This window comes from Daucus carota, chromosome 9, assembly GCF_001625215.2.
Source record: "Daucus carota subsp. sativus chromosome 9, DH1 v3.0, whole genome shotgun sequence".
Lineage (NCBI taxonomy): Eukaryota > Viridiplantae > Streptophyta > Magnoliopsida > Apiales > Apiaceae > Daucus > Daucus carota.
The window spans coordinates 1,697,787-1,719,065 of record NC_030389.2 but is presented as its reverse complement, the minus strand read 5'-3'; the positions used below and the strand labels follow the sequence as shown (position 1 = coordinate 1,719,065).

The window sequence follows — 21,279 nt, the reverse complement described above, 5'->3', positions numbered from 1 at the left end:
TAGTACAAAGTAGAGAAAAGAATGAAGTGTTTTGAGATCAAAGTAATAACGACAAATTTGATTGCTTAAACTAAATTAAAATCGGAGACAAAATGATTAAGGGCTTCAAATATTCTCCTCATTCTGCCACTTTTTTGACTTTTTTCTCCACCTAAAAAAAGTATTAAAGAGAAATAACTTGGCATCCCATTGCTTCTTAAAGTGTACTGCTAAAGTATTGTTCACTATGATTCTTTTTCCAAGTGGAATAGACCATACAAATTACAAAGTGCTCAGCCTCGAATAACAGGTCATATTATCTTATTAATCGGAGATCGAGAATTCGAAATAAAAATATATGTATTTAATTTAATTATGAGAAAGGAAAAATATCTTTAAAATTATTAGTTTTCTATTTCTCATGTATTTTTATTTGGGAACTCGACCTTTTGATTCATAGAACGAGATTTAGTTACGAAATACGAGATAAATCGTCAAGAACTCGAATTGATAATCATCGAATTGAAGCTGTTGCCGCTTCAACTTTTTTAGAAAAAAGATCTGAAATATTATTAATTGAAAAAATGGTCTCAAATATTATTATCGAAAAAAATAGTTTGAAATATCACTTTGTAATGTAAAATGCTAAATCAGTAGTTTTCATCTTTTTATCACTTATTAACGTTAGACCGTATAGTATTTTGAAAATATGAATTCTATTCCAAGTAACGTTTTACTCTAAGACGTCAAATTGTATTATGTTTTGTAGTGATTTTTAAATCTAAAGGCAACACAATCTAACGTTTATTATAAAAAATTAAAATATTAAACTATCACACATTAATAAATAATATTTTAGATCATTTATCACGGCTCCGCTATTTTGAATTTTACTCGAAGATATTAAATATTCAGTTCATAAAAATTTACCTAGCCCATCATGTCCAAGTGAATACTAAATACTGTTACATTCACTCAAAAGAAGAAAGTGAGGAAAGTAAAATGTTCTTTACTCGTTTTAGTTACCGTTGTTTGTCTCTGACCATCTTTTGATTTTTAATCATGCAATGGAATTTGTTTTGTAACGCAATACAGAAGGTTCAGACATAAGCGGAATAACACGTATGCGTGAGTATTTAAATTTTCGGATTAATATGTATGCGTGAGTATTTAAATTTTCGGGAAAGAATTCCGACTTTGGTATTTACCACATGAGGTTGATTGTCGGTGGGTTGGAGAGGGTGAAATGTGATCTCACTTGACAAGTGGTTTATGTCTCTGAGGTTGAGGGGGGTCAGTACACCTACTAGTGTAATTGTAATCTTTCCCATTATACACATTCATACGCTACATTCACAGCTTTCTTTGTATTTATCTGTGTCTGTTCTGCCATAAATTGCTTCATTTAGCTCTTCATCTTCTTGGCTAGTGGCTACAATGGTGTCTAAGCTAGACATAGTTACCAACCCTTCTTCACTTCTCCACTAAGCTAGGTGATCATCTCTGTTTAGCCCCTTCAGACACAAAATAACTTGTACTTTTTATCTGTTCCAATATAAACTTCGGAGTGAGCGTGAATCGAACTCAGAATCTACTACGATAAGCCTTTATCACTAGGTTATCTCATCACGCTGATGACTTCACTTAATTTTTAGAAGTTGTTTACTTGTTGTCATGCATCATTTTACTTTAGTGTTTATGTAACATCCCACGCTGGTTAGATAAAGAGTATTTAGACCCTTTATTAACACAAGCAAATTATTAATGTATATTAATTTGTTAGTACTTTTGGGCCGACCTGTGGTGGATTGTTGAGTCTGGTATACATATAGTTGTGGACGCAATTTTATTCGTGTTCTAGCATTTTGTGTTTGTTGTTCCTTGATTGTGAGAGTCTGCAGATATGGCATTATGTTCTTGTGTATCTTTTATCTGTGAAATTGTGTGTGTGAATTTGGTCACTTCTGGTTGGGGAAAGCCTGATTAGGTGTTATTGTTATCGATTACGGAGATTGTGCATATCTGTAAATTTGGTGCAGACATTGTGTAAATTTCTTAGATTTTTTTTTGAATAATTGTTTGCTTGTCACTATTTAGCTGTGAAAGTGTTTTCTCTTTTGATATCCTGATATTATTAGTAGTTCATGCAGCCTAGTAACTTGTCCTTAAGTAAATAGTGTTAGAGTTCTTGATCCAAGATTGCGTATGCAGTTCTTGTTAACTTCCTTCAAGTTGGTTTCAATTTTTGTTTTGTAACATTTCTGTAACCTAACCTTACTCTTGAATATGTATGGATGGTTGTTATTCAGAAAGAAATTGAGGTGCACCTAGTTTTCGGACCAGATACTTGATAACATGGATCATAAGACATGGCTTTGGAGGAAAAAGCCTTCGGAGAAAACAATTCTTGCAACAGATAAAACCGACCAAAATGAAGAAGAGGTAACAGATTTTCTATTTTCTGTTACTAGTGAAAGAAAAGTATTATTAAAATTTCGACTGCTATTTATTTCTTCTTACATGACGATTATGTGCTCACTTTCTTCTCAGAAAGAAGTTCATCTGGAGAGTCTAGTGAAAAACCTAAACGAGACGTTAACATCTGTTCTTCGCGATTCTAACACCAAAGATGATTTGGTGGCAAAACATGAGAAGAGAGCTCAAGATGCTATTGCAGGTGATTATAGTTTTTTTTTTGTCTCGGTAAGTGATTAATCAACATATTTTATAGCAGTGTAATATATTAATTGAGCTTGTGCCTCTCGATGAGAATATTTAGGCCAGAAGAAGGCGGAGATGGAGGCAGTTTTTCTAAAGCAAGAACTTGATGAGGCTTTGTTGCAGAATGTATCAGCAAATGAAACGATCACTTATCTAACTTCTGCATTGAAGGAATCTATACAAAAAATTGCTTCTGCACGAGAGGATCATGAGAAAAGTTTGCATGATGCTGTTATGAGTACATCAAGAGAATTCGAGAAGGTACAAAAGAAATTAGAGGATAGGTTTACGGAAACAACTAAAAGATTAGAAAATCTGATGGTTGAGAATTCCCATTTAAGTGAAGCACTGTTGTTGAAAGAGAATATGATTCAATCTCTGAATAGACTCAAAGCTCAGACAGAGACAGAGTTCGAGACACTTATGGCTAGGCTAGATAAGATGGAAAAAGAAAATGGTTTCTTGAAGTATGAGTTTCGGATTCTTGAGAAGGAGCTTGAGATTCGAAATGAGGAGTTGGAATTCAATCGTCGGTCTGCTGATGCATCACATAAGCAACATTTGGAGAGCATGAAGAAGGTTTCAAAGTTGGAGGCAGAATGTCAGAGATTAAGAGTCTTGATGCGGAAAAGACTTCCAGGTCCAGCTGCTTTTGCAGAGATGAGGAATGAAGTAGAAATTCATGGAAGAAAACACACAGAGACTACGAGAAGAAATATGAATAATGCGACAGGATTAACTATTGAAAGATCTTCCGAGACTTATGGTAAAAATTCAAGCTTTCTAATAGGAAGGCTGTCCATAGTCGAGGAAGAAAACAAAATTCTGAAAGAACTTCTAATCAAGAAAGATGATGAAATCCATTCTTCAAGAACCTCATTTTCTCAAACAGCTTCCAAATTATCACATGTCGAGGCTCAGCTAAGAGATCTCTTAAAAGATCCAAAACATGTAAAGAAGTCCATGTACGGTCATTCATCCAATAGGTCTCTGTCATCTAGTTTTGATCTTGCATATGATGATGAACTAGTTCATTCTAGATCATTGGCTTTGATCTCACAGGAGGAAGCAAAAAGTACACCTGACTGCAAAATGACTGGAGTTTCAGACATGAGCCTTATGGATGATTTTGTTGAGATGGAGAAATTAGCAATTGTTGCAGTTCATTCCCCGTCAGGAAGTTCTCAAGTTTCTTCAGATGTGAGTAAAACCTTCTCTAATCGCTTGATGAGCGATTCAAGAGAACATGATTTAGAAATTAGTGGCAAGGAACTAGTTCCAGTAGAGCCTCTTGTTGAAATTAGTGATGCTTGTTGGCCTCAGGATGTGTTGAAGGTAATTTTGGATCAGAAGCGGATTTCAAATAAAAGCCTTGATGAACTTCTGGAGGAGATAAAAGTAGCTTTATCTAACAAGATACGTACGAGTTCCAAGGATTTTGATCAGGCTGCTCTACTTCCTGTTAGTGGTTACATCACTTGGAAAACTCCTACTAGTTCTCCACTGAAGGATTGTCTTAAAAAAATGTCCGATATAGGCATTTTAGTAGACGAACGTGAATCCTCAAGAAATGAACCAAAGATTGTAAAAGCCCAGGACGAGGACTTGGAGGCATTGCTGAAAGTGGCAAATGAGAAGAATGATAAACTGATGTTACAACTTGCAGAAACAGAAGAAAGAATCGGAAGCCTACAAACTGAGCTCGGGACACTAAAAGAATCAAAAAGTATTATTGCGGAGCAACTAGAACATCAGAAGTTGTTAAATGAGGATCTACATATGCAACTTACAGTTTCCAAACTAGAACTCGATAAACTTTATGAAAAGTTATCATATCTTGAAGTGGAACTCGAGGAAAGAAGTAGATGCTGTGAAGAATTCGAAGCAACTTGTCTGGAGCTTGGACTGCAACTAGAGAGGTACCATCTTTTCCTGTTAACTATAGAGTCCTTGTAATTTTTCATGAAGGAAAAGAAAGGATCTAAATTCAGAGCCCTTGATTTGCAGTGTTACGAACAAGGACCGTACAAAGAAAGACCTGGATCCAGATAAAAAGCTACTCCAAACTGTAAGTTCAATATCTACAAGAGGAGCATTGGTTTTTTCACTTATTTGTTGCGAAAATGTTATTATTTTACAACTGACCATTTCCAGGACTCCGAGATCAATGCTGCTTCTGCAAAATTAGCAGAGTGCCAAGAAACCATCTTTAACCTCGGAAAACAGTTAAAAGCACTGTCTTCTCGGAAGGAATCATCTGAATTTGAAAAGGTTGTCTCTACTCCAAACACCACCGAGTCCAAAAGTAAGCTAAACCAGCGTTCATCTCTGCGCGACATGCTAGATGAGCACAGTGGCGAGCCTACAACTCTCGAGTCTCCAAAAACAAAAGAGATCATAAGCACTTCAGAAAAAAAGATATCATCCACTATTCACTACAAGAATCAGGATGTTTTAATATCACCTAAAGTTCATTTCCTTGGCGGAAAGCATGAGGCCTTAACTCCGGTTAGGACTATGGCCATTATCCCGAGTAAAAAACAGGAAGGAAGTAGTTTGTTGAAGAAACTATTCCTTAGGAGGAAGAGGGGAACGAAGGTGAAGAGATCTCTGTCATTTCGCACATAGACCATATGCAGGTTGAAGTTTTCATTTTCGGAGTTTTGAAGATTGGCTAGTTAGAATTTGAGTTTATGCGGTTTGGTTTGTGGTATGTGATCTAAGACGTTATGTTTGTTAACTTAATTTCCTAAATGTTTTGCACTTTTGTGACCTTTTGCGCCTGTAGATATAGTTGACACTTGAATAATAACTTGGTTTTACTATAGTTTAGCAGTTTCAGATCTTCCATTGATCTCTGACGCACTCATTCAGTTGTTAGTTCTTGTCGCCGTTTTTCGCCAGGTATCTGAACCTTGCATAAGCAGTGTTTTAGAAATCGGTTAACTCGGCCGAGCACTCATCTCGTCCGATCCGAGTTCCGAGTACTCGCATCCAGAAACGATGTTGTAAGAAATCAGTCACTCCTTACATAAGTATGTCCATTCTCTGGCACTCCAAATCCGAAGCACCTAAAGTGGCACCGGGTCTGGTAGGGTGGTACGCATCCAAAGTTTACTCGGATAAGATTCTCCTTAGGTAAAAGAAAAAAGAAGCACATTCATGATGTCTCGGATTCAGGTCCTTACTCCACAATACTTAAAAAACACAGAAGCGCCAGAACATAGGATCCTATCATAATCTGACATGAGCAATTACAATAGGGTACCGGCTGCCACGGACATGTTAAATAACACACGATTTGTGGCCGTTGATGAATATCCAGCAGTTAGAATTATAACAAAATTTTGATATGTCCAGCGCTTGTGCTTAAAATGCGTTGGACGAGTCCCTGTCTAACTACTAGCGTTAAAACCACTTGACGTTTTTAAAAAAATGTTATAATCCTGACAGTTGGATATTCATCCAAACGGCCTCAAATCAATATGTTGTTATTTAACATGTCCCTGGCAGTCGGATCGATACCCATTACAATAATACATAGGATTCTGGGTACTGATATTACAAAGTGTACCTACTAATACACAGGAGCTTTTGAAAATACTCAAACTCCTGCTATAATATTGTGTCCTGAATACGACTTTTATCTTTCAAGTTATTATCACGATAAAAACACACAAATCTGCAAAAGCGGAAAAAACGCCCGCCTCATATCAACATTAAATTATGAATATATTCATCATCAATAATGCACATTGCAAATTCAACAAGAAAACACAGGAAGATACAACCAAAGCATCATAACTGCTCCATTACTTAAAACAAATGGTGAAACAATATTCCGAATTTCAGTTAGATGATTAGCTGATACGACGGCACAAGGTAACGCCATCACCAACAGGAAGCATACAGATCTCAATCCTGGGATCAGCAGCCAAAGCTTTGTTGAACTCAATCACAAAGTCTCTGTAGTACCTGACATACTTTCTCATCGGAGCATCAGCTGGCTCGGCCACAGAACCGTTCCACAGGGTGTTATCGTATCCGATTAATCCTCCGATTTTTACCAAATCAATTAATCTCTTGTGGTAGTTGATGTAGTTGTCCTTGTCAGCATCGACGAATACAAAATCCAATGCTCCATGACACTTAGCCTGCAATTTCATTGCACAAAAGTATATTAGTACATACATTAAACGTCATCGATATGAAATTTTCTAAATTTTTTTATAATTCGCTGTCACGTCATCATTCGGTAAATTATGAACAGAGTTGGTGAATGAAACTCACATCTTCAAGCATATGGTCCAGAACAGGCAAAGCAGGACCCTCTCTGAAGTCAATTTTGTGACCAACTCCAGCTTTTTCAATTATGGGTAATCCAATTTCATAGTTTTCCCTGTTGATGTCCAATGCTAAAATCTGCAAATATAATAAATTAGCACAAATGTCATAATCATGCTCTAAATAAATTAAAATTAACCAAGACGGGCTAACCAAGGCACTAACTCGACTGAATTAAAAAAATACTCCCTCTGTCTCATTCTATTCTCTACGTTTTTTCTCACTACTCGGCACACATATTAATGCTTCTATAAAATATAGTTTTATTTAAATTTTTATTCAGAAAAAGAAAATTTTAAAAATTAACTCTAGAACTATATTCTAGAATAGCATTAAAGTTCGACAGTATATAACTTGGGGTACGGAGGGAGTAATAGATTTCTTTTCGGAGGAAAAAATTAGTGACATATATCTAAGATTAATCACTGATGGAGCATAACTAAAATTAATAAACAAATACTTAAAAACTATTTACACACACCTTTCCATCATCTGGAAGAGCCAGAGCAGTGGCAAGGAGAGAATATCCAGTGTAAACTCCAATCTCCATGGTGTTCTTGGCATTGATGAGCTTCAAAAGCATGTTCAAGAACTGCCCTTCATCAGCTGATGTTGTCATCAGATTCCTGTAATTCAAGGTTCTGACAATTTAGTCTAGTCCGTAAAATCTGCGTACATTTTACCGTCTCAGACGTACCACGAATGTTTATGAAAATTTACAAAAACTAACCATGGATGCTTGGCAGTCACATCTCTAAGTTCTTTCATTGCCTCTGGCTCTCTCGGGTACACACTTGTTTCGAGTATATACTAAAAATCGAAAATAATAAATTTATTAGTTGATCGGTGTTACGAAATTTAGTTGTCACGAAATATTAGTATCACGACAAATAATTATCACGAAAAATCAGTGTTACAGAAATTCGGTGTTACGGAAAAATGTGTACCTGATAAAGAGCATCGCTTTGCAAAAGACTCTTGTGCCCAACTTCCGAATGTTTAGATTCACCGTTAGAAGCCATTTGAATTTTTGTTGAGATTTTAGCTTTGCTCTTGTTTGACTTGATTGTAGTTGAAGTTCCTGAAATGAAACGAAACAATGAAAGGGTATATAAAGGAAAGAAAAAGGGTTGGACCGGGGGGTTTTGTGGCAAGGTGGCTGGACCGGTTTCACCAACCCCGGACCGGGTTGGTAAGACAGAGATATAAGTGGTGGGTCCCACATTGGTTCGAACTTGATGAATGATGGGATAGGTGATGGACGGTGGAGATTGAGTCTTGGATGTGAAGAGTGTTGAATTGGTGCTTGGAATAATAGTTGGTGAAGTGGAGGGCTGAATTTGCTAATGTGAAATGGGGTTGGTATTTTAGTTGGTGACTTGGTGAAAAGCTCCTTTTACACGGATTACTGCGATTTTTGGATTAAATCTGGCTTATGGTGAGACGAGGACTATTAGATTACATGAGGGGTAATCGAAAATCGGAATTAATTATTTGATTTTTTGATTCGAAATTTATTAAACTATTTTTCTTAATAAATTAGAAACTGTAGTTAAAGTGAAGCAATCGATAAGATATCTCCAAAAGACTTATCTACAATCTGTGCAAAATTCAAACAGTGTTTGTGTGTGCAAAACGTAGGAGACAGAATTCAAACGAAGGATATATGTAAGAGAATCCGAGTCCAGTGCGCAACTGTCTTCTTAAAGCGTATTTCGCCCTCACCGTATGTGATGAACGATCGCCTCCCAGGATAAAACGGATTGCCGATGCGAGAAGCACCTTCGACGAACTAGAACAAGGGCTGAAAACTATCACCGACGCGGCTAGGGTTTTTGGACGTGAGAGGCTGTGTGTATTTCGTGAATGCAAACCCTAAACTATAATGAATATATATAGGCAATGCAAGACTTGTGCGCTACGCTTTGTAATTAATTAAAACGCGTTAATTAATTCACACGGTTATAAATTAAATCCGAAATCAAATCGAATTAATTTAAAACCAAACAATTAATCCGAAATCAAATCGGAATTAATTTCTGTCAATTTAATTGAGCCCAAGCCCAGTGGAAAATTAAATTCAGCAAAACTAGTCCGTAATTCTTCGGGCCCAAATTTGCTGCATTCGTGTCCGCAGGTCGCACACGCGGAAATCGCACACGCGGAAAAGCCCGAGGCTTGCGAAGCCACGAAATTTCCCTCGAAATCCCACAATTTGCACCCCCCTGCGCGCACGTAGGTGGTGGAGCATAACACACTAACACAAGTTAAACACTACAAGAGTGTTCTACTATATAAAGCCTTTAAAGGCTCTTTATTGAATCAATGTGGGAATCAAGTTTTCTCTCCAATTTTCCACTACCAAGGAAGCAACTTTGGATCATCATAACTCATCCATTCCTTAGTCGTTTTGAGTGAATAAACATGCATTTGAAAGCTCTCTCGGAGGAGAACATAATCCAAGCATAACCCGCCACGAGCACGTAGCCGAGCCTCACTCAAATTGGTGCTCAAAATGACAAATTTCCAACAATCCCCCACATGGGTGAGATTGATGATTTTCAGTAGCACACTCCAGACAGACAGACACGGGGTTTGACTTTTGGTGATAGTTTCTGCGATCAGATATAGCATACGATAGGTAGAGAATGCTCCTTGAACCTTCGCTCGAATAAGCACATCGACTTTACTGGTAGACAGTGGACGTGCTTGTCCTTGAACTGTTCGACCGTTTGTGTAAACGATGATATACTTATCACTATATCCTTTCTGACTTGTTCACTGGGCTTGGGCTCAATTAAATTGACAGAAATTAATTCCGATTTGATTTTGGATTAATTGCTTGGTTTAAATTAATTCCAATTTGATTTCGGATTTAATTTATAACCGTGTTAATTAATTAACGTGTTTTAATTAATTACAAAGCGTAGCGCACAAGCCTTGCATCGCCTATATATATTCATTATAGCTTAGGGTTTTAGACATACGAATACACACAGCCTCTCGCATCCAAAACCCTAGCATCGTCGGTGATAGTTCTCAGTCTTGTTCTTGTTCGTCGAAGGTGCTTACTGCATCGTTCAATCCGTTTTATCCTGGGAGGTGATCGTTCATCACACACGGTGAGGGCGAAATACGTTTTAAGGAGACAGTTACGCACTGGACTCGGATTTCCGTTCATATATCCTTCGTTCTGTTTTGTCGGATTTTTGAATAAATTAAAAAATTTGGAACATGGAAACATACGGTCGAAAATTGATACTCCCTTCGTCTCATATTACTTTTCTTATTTTCCTTTATTACGTTTGTCAAGGCACATTTTTAATTTTTAATAACTTCAATTTCGTATTAGTATCAAGTATAAAAGTTTTATTGTATTAAAGTACCCGTGAATACGAATCCAACAAGATCACTCACGACTATATTTAGTCTTATAAATTCGACGTAAATTAGTAATTTATCTTATGTTTATGAACAATCTTGACGTATCAAACGAGAGAAAAGTAAAAGGAAACGGAGGGAGCATTAGCTAGTGAGAATTAGTATGTTACTCCCTCTGTCCCTCTCATTTGTTTACATACGGGACTCGGCATGCATTCTAATGCTCCTATAAAACGTAATTTTATAAATTATTTTGAACGTTTTTTTCGTTTGAATAAAAGTTTGATGTTTATATTTTTATACAAAAAAAGAAATTTTTTAAAAATAAATAATACAACTATGTTTTATATGTGCCTTAAAATGCGTGTCGAGCAGTGTAAAAAATTGTAAGGAGATTAGAGGAACAGAGTACAGAGAGAGGACTAAAACATTAAAATATATATATTAATATTAAATATCTATAATAATGAATATTATTTATAAAACTAAGTTATCTTGGATTAGTGTTTCAACTAATCATCTAATTAAATTTCCAATCTTTCTGATTCAGTTATATTTTCACAAATAAATATTAAAGATGAGATAAAAATGTGCATGTCACATGCAGCATGCTGAGAATGCATGGGCATATACCAACTTGCTATTTTTCGCGTTTTGTAAACTGAACGTATAATTGACTCATACGTTAAATTTCAAACAGATAGCATCAGTTGTGTGTTGTGTCAATAAATCGAACCTATACACGCCTCGAACGTTAAATTTTAAAACAGATTGTATTATTTATATGAACTGATAAACCGTTCAAATATGGCATACGAAGGTCTTTTACAAAATTGGATGATTGATTTTAAATATATTAATATATTTATTATAGAAAAATAAGTGATAACTATAATATATAGTTTGAGGTAAGAAAAAGGTTATATATTAATTATTCAATAAGAATATTTAGCAAATCGATTAAAAAAACTCAAAAATCAATTTAATAAACAATAATAATTTTAAAATAAAACACAAATATAAGATTATATAATAGCAGGTATCTACAGTGCAAATACTAATGGCAATCTTCCACTATAAAGAAAGAAAATATAATTTAGGAATTATAACAAATATATAATAAAATGAAATTGTTTAATACGTAAAAGTGTTACAAGATTGAAAATTTGGGATCTTCAAATTTTGAGATCATGCGAGGGTTTTTGCTGTCCTCATTTAATATTAATAAAAGTATTATTTGTTTATTTTTCTATAATACTCCCTCCGTTTCAAATTAGATGTCCACTTTAAAAAAATCACACAGTTTAAGAAAAGTGAATGTTCACAAATCAATTGCATTAAATGATGAAAATATGTGGAATGAGGTTGATCTAGGAAATATAAATAAGGAGTATGTGGAGTAGAATTGACTTTGGAAATATGAATTTGTATTGAAAGTTGAAGTGGACAACTAATTTGAAACAAAATTTTTCTTTCAAAGTGGACATATAATTTGAAACAGAGGGAGTATTTAATTAGTTTTTCGTGATCTTTATACCTAACAAATATAAACAAATAATTGAACAGAGGATAGCATAAAGCATATTTTACCACTTTTGAACATGTGAGACGGTGGAGAAAGTTGGTGAGGCAGGGCAGTATAGTCATTACACATTTAGTCAAAGAAACACAATAATTAATTAATAATCACAATGTTACAACTAAACAACAATAAATGCAGGCACCACGAAAGTGGTGGCAGTGATAAACTCCCTCCGTGGTTCGGTCCCACCCAATAGTTTACCTGGATTTGGACACGGAAGTTAAAAAATATGTATAAAATAGTTGGTAAGAGGAATAAAAGTGGGTGAAGTGGTGAAACCCATTGATTTTTAATATAATAAAGTAAAATTAGTGTGAAAAGGGAGGAAAATGAGAAAAGGATGGGACTTATTAATTATTTTAGAAAAATTTTGTAATATAGGACGTCAAAAAAAAAATTTGTAAGGAATCCGGCGGAACGGAAGGAGTATTGGTCAGTGATTGTCAACTTTGTTCCACAAAAGCTGAGAAAAGAACCGTTGGAGTGATCAGCCTGTATATTTGGCAAATATTTAAAATGAGACTGCTTGTATGTAGACTAATTAGGATTTTGTTAATAAAAAAGCTGGCAAATGATTGTTTTTAAATTTTGTACGAATGGCGTCTTTTTGTAACTATCAATAGACCCGGCAAATTCTAACACGACACGAAAACGACACGAAAATTTAGTATTTGTGTTTACATTTTGAGTACACGACACGAAAAGATACACGACACGAAGTATACGACTAAGATGTCGTGTCGGTTTTGTATTTACCCTTCGGTACACGACACGAGGTACACGAAATAAATATAATTTAATAGTTAAATATTAATATTTAATTATAAATATGTATATTTATAATAAATATATGTATATTTTCTTTTAAAATAATACATAGTTTATAATATTGTAAGTGTAAATGATTTAAATATATATATTTCATACTATTTTGTAAATTTTTTGCCTAGAAATCCAATATTTACATTAATTTATATATTTATTTATATTTAAATTTAAATTCGATTATACACGAAACACGACACGATAACGACACAAAAACGGAGGTACACGACACGAAAATACACGAACGCTAAATGGGTCGGTTTTGTGTTGGGCTTTTGAGTACACGACACGAAATGGTACACGACACGAAAGTACACGATCTGCACGAATTGCCAGGTCTAACTATCAATAGTCGACATGAACAAATTTAGTTATAAATTATTCTCTCCCTGTCTCAAAAGGAATGATATATTTTTTTTGAAGGAACGAAGGAATGATTTTCATAGAGGGAACTCATTAACCATGAGTGAGACAGAGACACCCTTTTGATTTTCTATTTCCATCAAAACAGAGTTTTTGATTTAAGAGAATTCGACTCATACAAACATCTTACATTCATAACATGAGTTTTAGTTTGTCAGTGGCTGATTCTGCTGCACTAAACAACTGGGGTGGACTTTTTTTCTTTTTTTTTTTGAAAAACAGAAGGGAACCATTTCATTAATCTCAGAAACTCTTACAACAAAAGAGAGTCCCTACCAACAACCTACATGCATCATAGTTAGGCTGAGCCCTATTTAACGAGAGAGATTAGTACTTGACACAAGCAGACTCTGGCCCAAATATTCCTCTTTCACCTCTTTTCTGAACATGCCCTTCTTTGCCAATTCATCCGCTTGTTCATTTAATTCTCTAGGCCGTAATCGCCTTTGATCTTATGATAGAGCAATATTGGATATCCCAAATTCTGTTCAAATTATATTTTTATCATATTTGAGTTCAACTATTATTTATCCTGAAATTTTTTTATTTTTTATTTGACAAAAATGCACTTGCTCGTATCGAGAAAACGCCGCTACTCCGAGGAGTTTCTTTCATCCAAAAAGCTTATTATCTAACCGAAAGACATGAAAATGTCTCCGGAAGTTTAGACAATAACACTTAATGTCCGAAATAAAACGTCCCAAGCTCTAGATCCACTCTATTTCCTTCTCATCCCTGAAACAAAGAAACAAAATCTCACTATTAATAATTAAAGACATTAGTAATTAGTAATTAAATCTCACTATTAATAATTAAAGACATTAGTAATTAGTAATTATTAAAATCTCAGCATCAATGTAATTTTACAAGATATAAGGGAAGAAATAATACATATCAAAAGAAAATAGAAAGAAAAATAAAAGAAAAAAAGAAAAATCTAACCAAAGGGAGGACCTTTGGTTAGATACTTAAAGATACTTCACGGATATTTTCCTATATTTAACAATTATGATGTACTTTTCACTTGGCCAAGACTCAGTACTATTTAACAATGAATCATACAATTAAAGTTTGACAAATATGCCTCAGTATATTATCAAGCACTTAATCAAACTTAATTATACAGGTCCTGTGCGATTTTTCAAAAAGAAATGAGATATGTTGTCAGAAAGAAGTTGTATGGGTTCTGATTGATCACCATCTGGACCCATAGCAAGTTTTTTAGTTATAGATCAGACACCAACGGTGGATGAGAATGAGTGTAATAGGCTCATGGTGATCATTTATATAGTTTTCAGTTCCACAGCATGATCATGTTATTTAACACTATGCAGTCTTCACTGCAAGATTTAAGGGATTCAATTATAATTATCATAACTAATTCCTAATGGAATAAGTTAAACCTTATGATCTGGTATTATTGGATACTTCTATTATGCTACTATATATTAATACTATGCTATTAATGTGTTAAATATATAAACATTCTATTCAAATTGCCTACTATAAATCTGTCAAAAAAGTGCCTACTCTAATTAAGGATTTGACCAATCTCACCAATCCGTGGAATCCTCCAGGCTAAAAGGAATTAGTTTTTATGCTATTACTGTGTTAAATATATAAACAGTTTATTCAAATTGCCTACTATAAATCTGTCACAAAAATTGCCTGCTATAATTAAGGATTTGACCAATCTTGCCACTCCGTGGAATCCTCCAGCCTAAAAGGAATTAATTTATATATGAACAATCATGTTACTTATTATTGGGAATTATTCGCTGCAGAATTTAAGGGATTGAATTATGTCTATCATATCTAATTACTAACGGAGTAAGTTACCTTTTGGTTAGAGTATAATTAGCATCTTCTATTTGAAGATACCATAACTTTACCAAATAGTTACGCGGCACTATTAATGTGAGTGATTTATATATATTGTCTATTCAGAGTTTATACTATAATTTGGGATTTACCCCATCTTGAAAATCCGTAGAATCCTCTGGGCGTAAAATGGGAATTAATTTATATTCCTTCATGCTTTTATATTAAAATCGTGTTTGTGGTTTCCATAAATCCTCCAGTAGCAAGGGAGAAAAAAACACCCCAGATACATCACTTATTCCTAGCACTTCGGTAAAATATCAGTTAGGAATGAAATAATACGTGGAATTTCATTGCCTTAACCATTCGTTTACCTAATATTTCCATCACCCTTCTTTTTCTCAAACTGGTTACTTTAACATGTTTTATATGTCAGAGATCTCATCCATCATATATGATGATACATTGCCTCTTAAAGGCACAAATTTGCCATCCATCATGGCCCCCATGAGTCATATAACATCATGGCACATTTTCCTCTAAATAAATTAGTCTATACTTATTCTAAAGAATAAATATCATCTACATTAGAGGCATGTAAAAAGAGATCCTGACTATCTAACCTTGCTAGATAAACAGTAAAGATTAGAAAGCACTCTAACCGGGTAAACTAAATTGAAAGGAAATAGAATGAGTGGAATCTCAAAGAAAAGGTACTCTGGAAATTTATTACTATTAAAAGAGAACATCAGACATATCAATTCGCTTTCTCGTCAAAAAGAAGTGAAAGTGAATGATTGCAAATTTATTACTTTAATTTGATTGCATTTAATTTGCATGTAGGCCAAGTGGTCAGCTCAAGATGGAGTAGTTCATTGCTGACTTGACGTCCCATTTAATTCTATACGTTTCTTTTTAACTGCTTGACACACATTTCAATGCTCTTATAAAATATAGTTCCGTAACTTATTTTTGAGATTTTCTTTTTCTGTATAAAAATATAACATTCAAACTTTAATTCAAAAAAGAAAAAATTTAAAAATAGATTGCACAACTACACTTTGCAAGAGCATTAAAGTCCGTGTCGCGTCCCCGTCCCCCAATATATACTACTCAGGGGGACGGAGGGAGTATATCCTGGTAATAATCAATGATGCAACTATTTGAAAAAGTTATATAGGAGTATATAAAATATAAATTTACTCCACAAGCAAGTATTCAAAACCAGTGTTGTAAAAAGCGCATTAAGCGGCCGTCTAAGCGGGCGCTTAAGCGGAATCGGAGAGTAAAACGCTTCGATTTTACATTAAGCGGGAGATTAAGCGTTTTTTAACATTAAGCGGCCTGTTAAGCGGATTAAGCGGACATTAAGCGGATTAAGCGGTCAGAATGATTTTGACTTGCTAATTTTTTATATATAAATACAAATATTTTTTTATAAATATTATGAAAATTATAATAAAAAATTAAAAATATCTTTTTTATCAAAAACATTTTATGTTTAAATTCTTATTACTTAATTATTTTATAATTTTAATTATATATATAATATTATTATATATAAAATTTTAAATATATATTATTAATCCGCTTAATCACCCGCTTAAAATTCCGCTTAAGCGTCCGCTTATCCGCTTAAGCGCTACAAGGTCACCTCACCGCTTAGGACCGATTTGCGCTTTTTACAACACTGTTCAAAACACAAGCAACATACTTTTATTCTAGTAGAAATAGTTTTCCATTTTTGATGATATAAAAATTCAGTCAAAGAAAGATACTCTGGCAATTTCAGGTAACAGGTCGTGTTCGTGTCAGCAATCGGGTCGATTTCGGATCATTTCCGATCATTTTAGGTCTATTTCGGGTCAATCGGATGATTTTCGAGTAACTTTTGAGTTTTGTCTTAGTAAATCGGGTTGCGGGTTCGGATCGTGCCACCCCGTTGTACCACTAATGAACACTAAAGAAGGTAGGTACTGATATTAGATGGTTGGTGAAGGTCAACTTTGTTCAACAAAACTTAGAAAGAAACCTTTACATTGTATTCCATGCAGCATTTAATTGATAAAAGAAGAAAAAAGAGAATGAAATAATTTTTTACAGGATTTTAAGAATGAATGAAAATTTATTGAGCATACTCCTTCCCGTATCTTTGTCTTTGATAAGATTCGAACCTTCGTAAAGAGAGGCAGACGGATGCCAGTCTTATTTCATATGACTGCAAGAATTCTGGCAGATATCGGTGGTGTTTGGCAAACACTTAAAAGCCCGGCTTCCGGGCTTTTAAGTTATAAGCACTTATTCGTACTCTTTGTTTAAAAAGTCAAGAAGCACTTAAAAGAAGTTAAGAATACTAGCTTTTGTTTCATGACTTCTACTTCTTTCCCAAACACTTTAATCACTTATAAGTCTTAACTTGCTTCTGACTTCTACTTCACTTTTTTATTTTAAGCAAAAAGCACTTATTTTAAACTCACCCAAACGGCCCCATCAACCTGTTCCTTCTGAGTTCAAAAAACTTCACACTAAAACCAGGACTACTTGGGAGTATGACCATGCAATACAAAGCCTGATGTAAGCATCAAATACATCACAACTCTAAACAACTGATATTCAAATCACTAATCATACTCTATCCATGTACAAAAGAACTTATGCAATGACTTTAAGCATCTAGTGCTATTTCATCTCTCTGCATAAGTGACATCTGCTATGACTTTTTAAAAGTCAAAAGTCAATTTTGTTAATGAATTGTTAATAGCCCTAAGTAGTTATAAGGCTCCTTCTCCACTCCCTCCCTTGTAACAAAGGTCATGGATTCCAATCCTCATTCCACTTTCCTTGTATACTTAAAAATTGTCAAGCCTTGAAAATTACGATAGTAACCTGCCAATCTTAAACGCAAACCAGTTCGCTTGAACAAAAAGTACAGGAAAAATTTGGTTCTCAAGTTCTCATTTTATGAATAGTTATTTATTTGACGCAGACTCCGCCTGATAAATTGATAATATACTATTCAGAAACTGACAGTGCTATTAGAACATGGTTACACAAAGCTTGCTTCTACAATCAGATAAATATTTTGCATTTCAGACAGGAGAATACTGTAAGCTCTTATGTAGTACCTTACGTTAGAGTCATCGTGTGCAAACAAAACTTGTTTGTTTTAATGCTGAATATTTCAAAATCATGTCTGAATTTCAGTTACTGAATTCTCCAGAGAAACATCAATGACAAAGACACCATGATCGTAGCCTAAATGTTCTTACATGACTTGGTATACGAAGGTACTAAAGGTTAAGCCTTTCTGAAGCACAAACATACTTGTAATGCTTTGTCTATAGATTTAAAAACAAGGCAAAATCGATCTGAAACACTCATATTAAATCACTACCCAGTGAGGTGCTCTCGAAATTGAAGAAGAAGAGAATATGCCTCACAGATTTTTTACGAGGCTTATTTTTTGTTTTCATAAAGCCAGAATGCCCAAATTAATATTAATAAAGCCTATTCACTCTAAAGCTGTCCACATACACTCTCATCATAACAGATGTCATTCAAAGCCTGTGTAACAAAGTAGGCAACAAAATTTCTTAAAGGTCAGATTTTGCATAAATGCCCTTCCCTCCCATTAAAATCACCGGAACTCTGGAACAACAAGCTATTTGATAATTGTTCTCTATCAAATATCAGTCACTTCCTCATTAATTCACCCCCAAGACTTTTTTTTCATGTAAGCCAATAAATCGTGCTTTAACATTGCAATCGTTCTATTGCTACGTAATCCATCTCCAATTTGTTTTCCACAGTAAAGCAAGTAGATACTAGCATTATTATTCACATCGAGAATGAAGTTCCATCTATATATGACAAATAGGAATTTGACTTCTGATCAAAAGCAAACCATATCAACATTAGCAATAGCAGGCAAACAATCAATCATCAAAGAACATCTAAATTACTTTGCAAACCAACATTTAAAACTATCGGAATGACTTGTATATGTAAAAGCCTAAAAAGAAAAAATCTATATCAATGTGGAAATATGAGAAACTGTGTTGTAAAATAGAATCAAAACCTCAATTATTTGCCTCTCTCAAAAATGCTGACCAATTTTTTTCCCCTCAGCTAATATAAGCAATCTCTTAACTTGCTCATGTTCTACCGACCTTTAAGAACATAATGTATGATCTGATGTGACACGCTCCGACAATCTTGTAGCTAATGCACTTCTTATTTCAAATCCCTTGTTATCAATCACATTGCTCTCCAACATAACATCACTAGAGGGTTCAGCCCTCTGATCATGCACTGAATTATCAGTCAAATCATCGCACAAAGCTGAATTATCTTCCCTCATTAGCAAAACATTATGTAATATTGAACAAGCCCCAATATAAGCCACCACAGTCTTAATTTCCTCCTCGACTGGTCTAGACAAAACACCCCAGCTCCTTAAACTCGCAATGGTCTTAAGCGACGACACACGCATCAAGTCATAAGCTTTATTAAAACTCTCCTCACAGGAACCAGGCATTGGATCAATAAAGGGAACAACTAACCAAGAAAGCAAAGGATAACTACCATCCCCAACAAAATACTGAGGCACACTTACAGAGTTCACATCGATAGGCAATGCATTTAACAATTTCTTATCTTGAATATCTTTATATAAAGTTGATGACTTTAAAATCGGAAAGTTACCCTTTTGGCCATTCAAACCAGCAACAATGCTGAGAATTCTTGACGATGAATCGACAACAATTTGAGCAGCAATACCCTCATTTCTCAAGTTCTTGAACCTTGTTGTACTGAGGACCCCACAACAATTGGGGATTCCTGTCAAGGTTTCAAATGAGTTGGTTACTTCTTCGAGCTCGTTCGGGTTCGGAAACCCGACCCAGAACCTAAAATTAGTACACAACACTCGACACAACTGTTTCACACAAAATCTTGAAACGGCCTCCGAGACCCCAAACCGGGTCGAAATTTCCGGGTAATCGGATCCTGTAGACAACCTAAAAAGCCCAATACCGAGTCGTAACTCAGTAGACAAATCAATTGGCGAGTCAACCGGGTCACGACACTCAAGCAAAGGCTCGAGAAGCGTCGCCAGCCACTCAAAAGTCGAGGCCTTCATTTTAAACACCTGTTTAAACGAGTCAGGACTCCTCGGAATCGGCGACTCGGGCGAGTCGGCCGAGTCAACTCGGTCAACTCGATTGGTGGGTGGGGGCTCATCTTGAAGCTCTCGCGATTCTAGCAACTGGGCCCTCTTCCGTTTCCTCGAAAACACCGCCGTTGCGGCGGCGATGTCGCCGGACGATAGAAAATGGCTGAGAATCGGGTACAAATTACTGGGGATGGAATTAGGGTTTTGAAGGGGTAAAATGTGGAGTAAAATGAAGAGAATTTGGGGGATCAATGAGGAGAGAAGAGCTGCAAGAGGTTTAGAATCCATTTTTGTACAGATTTTTTGAGTCTCCTTGATATTGGGGAAGATGATGCTAGAGCGGAGGTTGAATATATGTGAAGACGATACATAAATCGACACCTGGCTTGTGTGTGTTTTCGGAAGTTTCTTTTTAGCACGTGATGGGAATAAATTTGTAAAAATTACTCCATAATTGTCAAAATTAGTAATATAATTTTTCGATTATTATGATTCATTTGATCATTTCACGTCAATTGTTTGTTTTTTTACATGTATTTTATGGTGATAGACTTATTTATTTGTATGTTTTTGAAGTTATGTCGATCATATATACAGATTAATTCATAATTCATAATGAGAATGTTTTTAATGATGAGTTTATCAATTAACACACACAAATTTGGATAGTTAAAATTACAGTCGAGGGGAACGTAATTTTCAGTGAAGACCGTTTTTTTTAGATCATGAAGGCTATTTATGTTCTATAAGTAAAAATATTGCATAAAAACATTGTAAAACTTATAATTTTGCAAATCATGTTATACAAATCATTATTTCATTTAAAATTTTGAATTCATATAAGTTTTACATGTATAACATTACAAAATGTTTTATTCTATGAAATATGTTTAGTTTGCAGAATATTTGTTCAACTTGTTAAACATACATCTATCTAATTATTAAACATATATGATCCTCAACAATTAAATGAATACATGATATTTGCAAAACATTCGTCATAAAATAATGTATTTTATAGTGATTTGAT

General features: G+C 34.7%; 3 protein-coding genes across 5 annotated transcripts; 1 reads left to right on the top strand and 2 right to left on the bottom strand.

Annotated features, from left to right (window-relative positions):
• The first annotated feature begins 1,151 nt into the window (after positions 1 to 1,151).
• LOC108203037 (filament-like plant protein 7) lies at positions 1,152 to 5,527 on the top strand. Of its 3 annotated transcripts, none has more exons than XM_017371730.2 (6): positions 1,152 to 1,272; positions 2,289 to 2,421; positions 2,530 to 2,656; positions 2,759 to 4,619; positions 4,708 to 4,768; positions 4,855 to 5,527. In XM_017371730.2, the coding sequence occupies exons 2-6, from the start codon at positions 2,335 to 2,337 to the stop codon at positions 5,326 to 5,328; spliced, it is 2,610 nt and encodes an 869-aa protein (XP_017227219.1). In that variant the 5' UTR covers positions 1,152 to 1,272; positions 2,289 to 2,334; the 3' UTR covers positions 5,329 to 5,527. The 3 variants fall into 3 exon arrangements, with proteins under 3 accessions (XP_017227219.1, XP_017227218.1, XP_017227217.1); XM_017371729.2 differs by having other exon boundaries at positions 1,218 to 1,472; XM_017371728.2 differs by having other exon boundaries at positions 1,266 to 1,596.
• An 886-nt stretch (positions 5,528 to 6,413) lies between these two features.
• Positions 6,414 to 8,149, bottom strand: LOC108200606 (caffeoyl-CoA O-methyltransferase). Its single transcript, XM_017368823.2, has 5 exons — positions 7,992 to 8,149; positions 7,775 to 7,854; positions 7,526 to 7,670; positions 6,991 to 7,122; positions 6,414 to 6,854 (listed from the first exon to the last, which is right to left on the bottom strand). Exons 1-5 carry the CDS (start codon positions 8,064 to 8,066, stop codon positions 6,561 to 6,563), a joined length of 726 nt encoding a protein of 241 aa, XP_017224312.1. The 5' UTR covers positions 8,067 to 8,149; the 3' UTR covers positions 6,414 to 6,560.
• A 10,819-nt stretch (positions 8,150 to 18,968) lies between these two features.
• Positions 18,969 to 20,637, bottom strand: LOC108200857 (protein ALP1-like). Its single transcript, XM_017369120.2, has one exon. The coding sequence runs from the start codon at positions 20,535 to 20,537 to the stop codon at positions 19,248 to 19,250; it is 1,290 nt and encodes a 429-aa protein (XP_017224609.1). The 5' UTR covers positions 20,538 to 20,637; the 3' UTR covers positions 18,969 to 19,247.
• Positions 20,638 to 21,279: the final 642 nt, after the last annotated feature.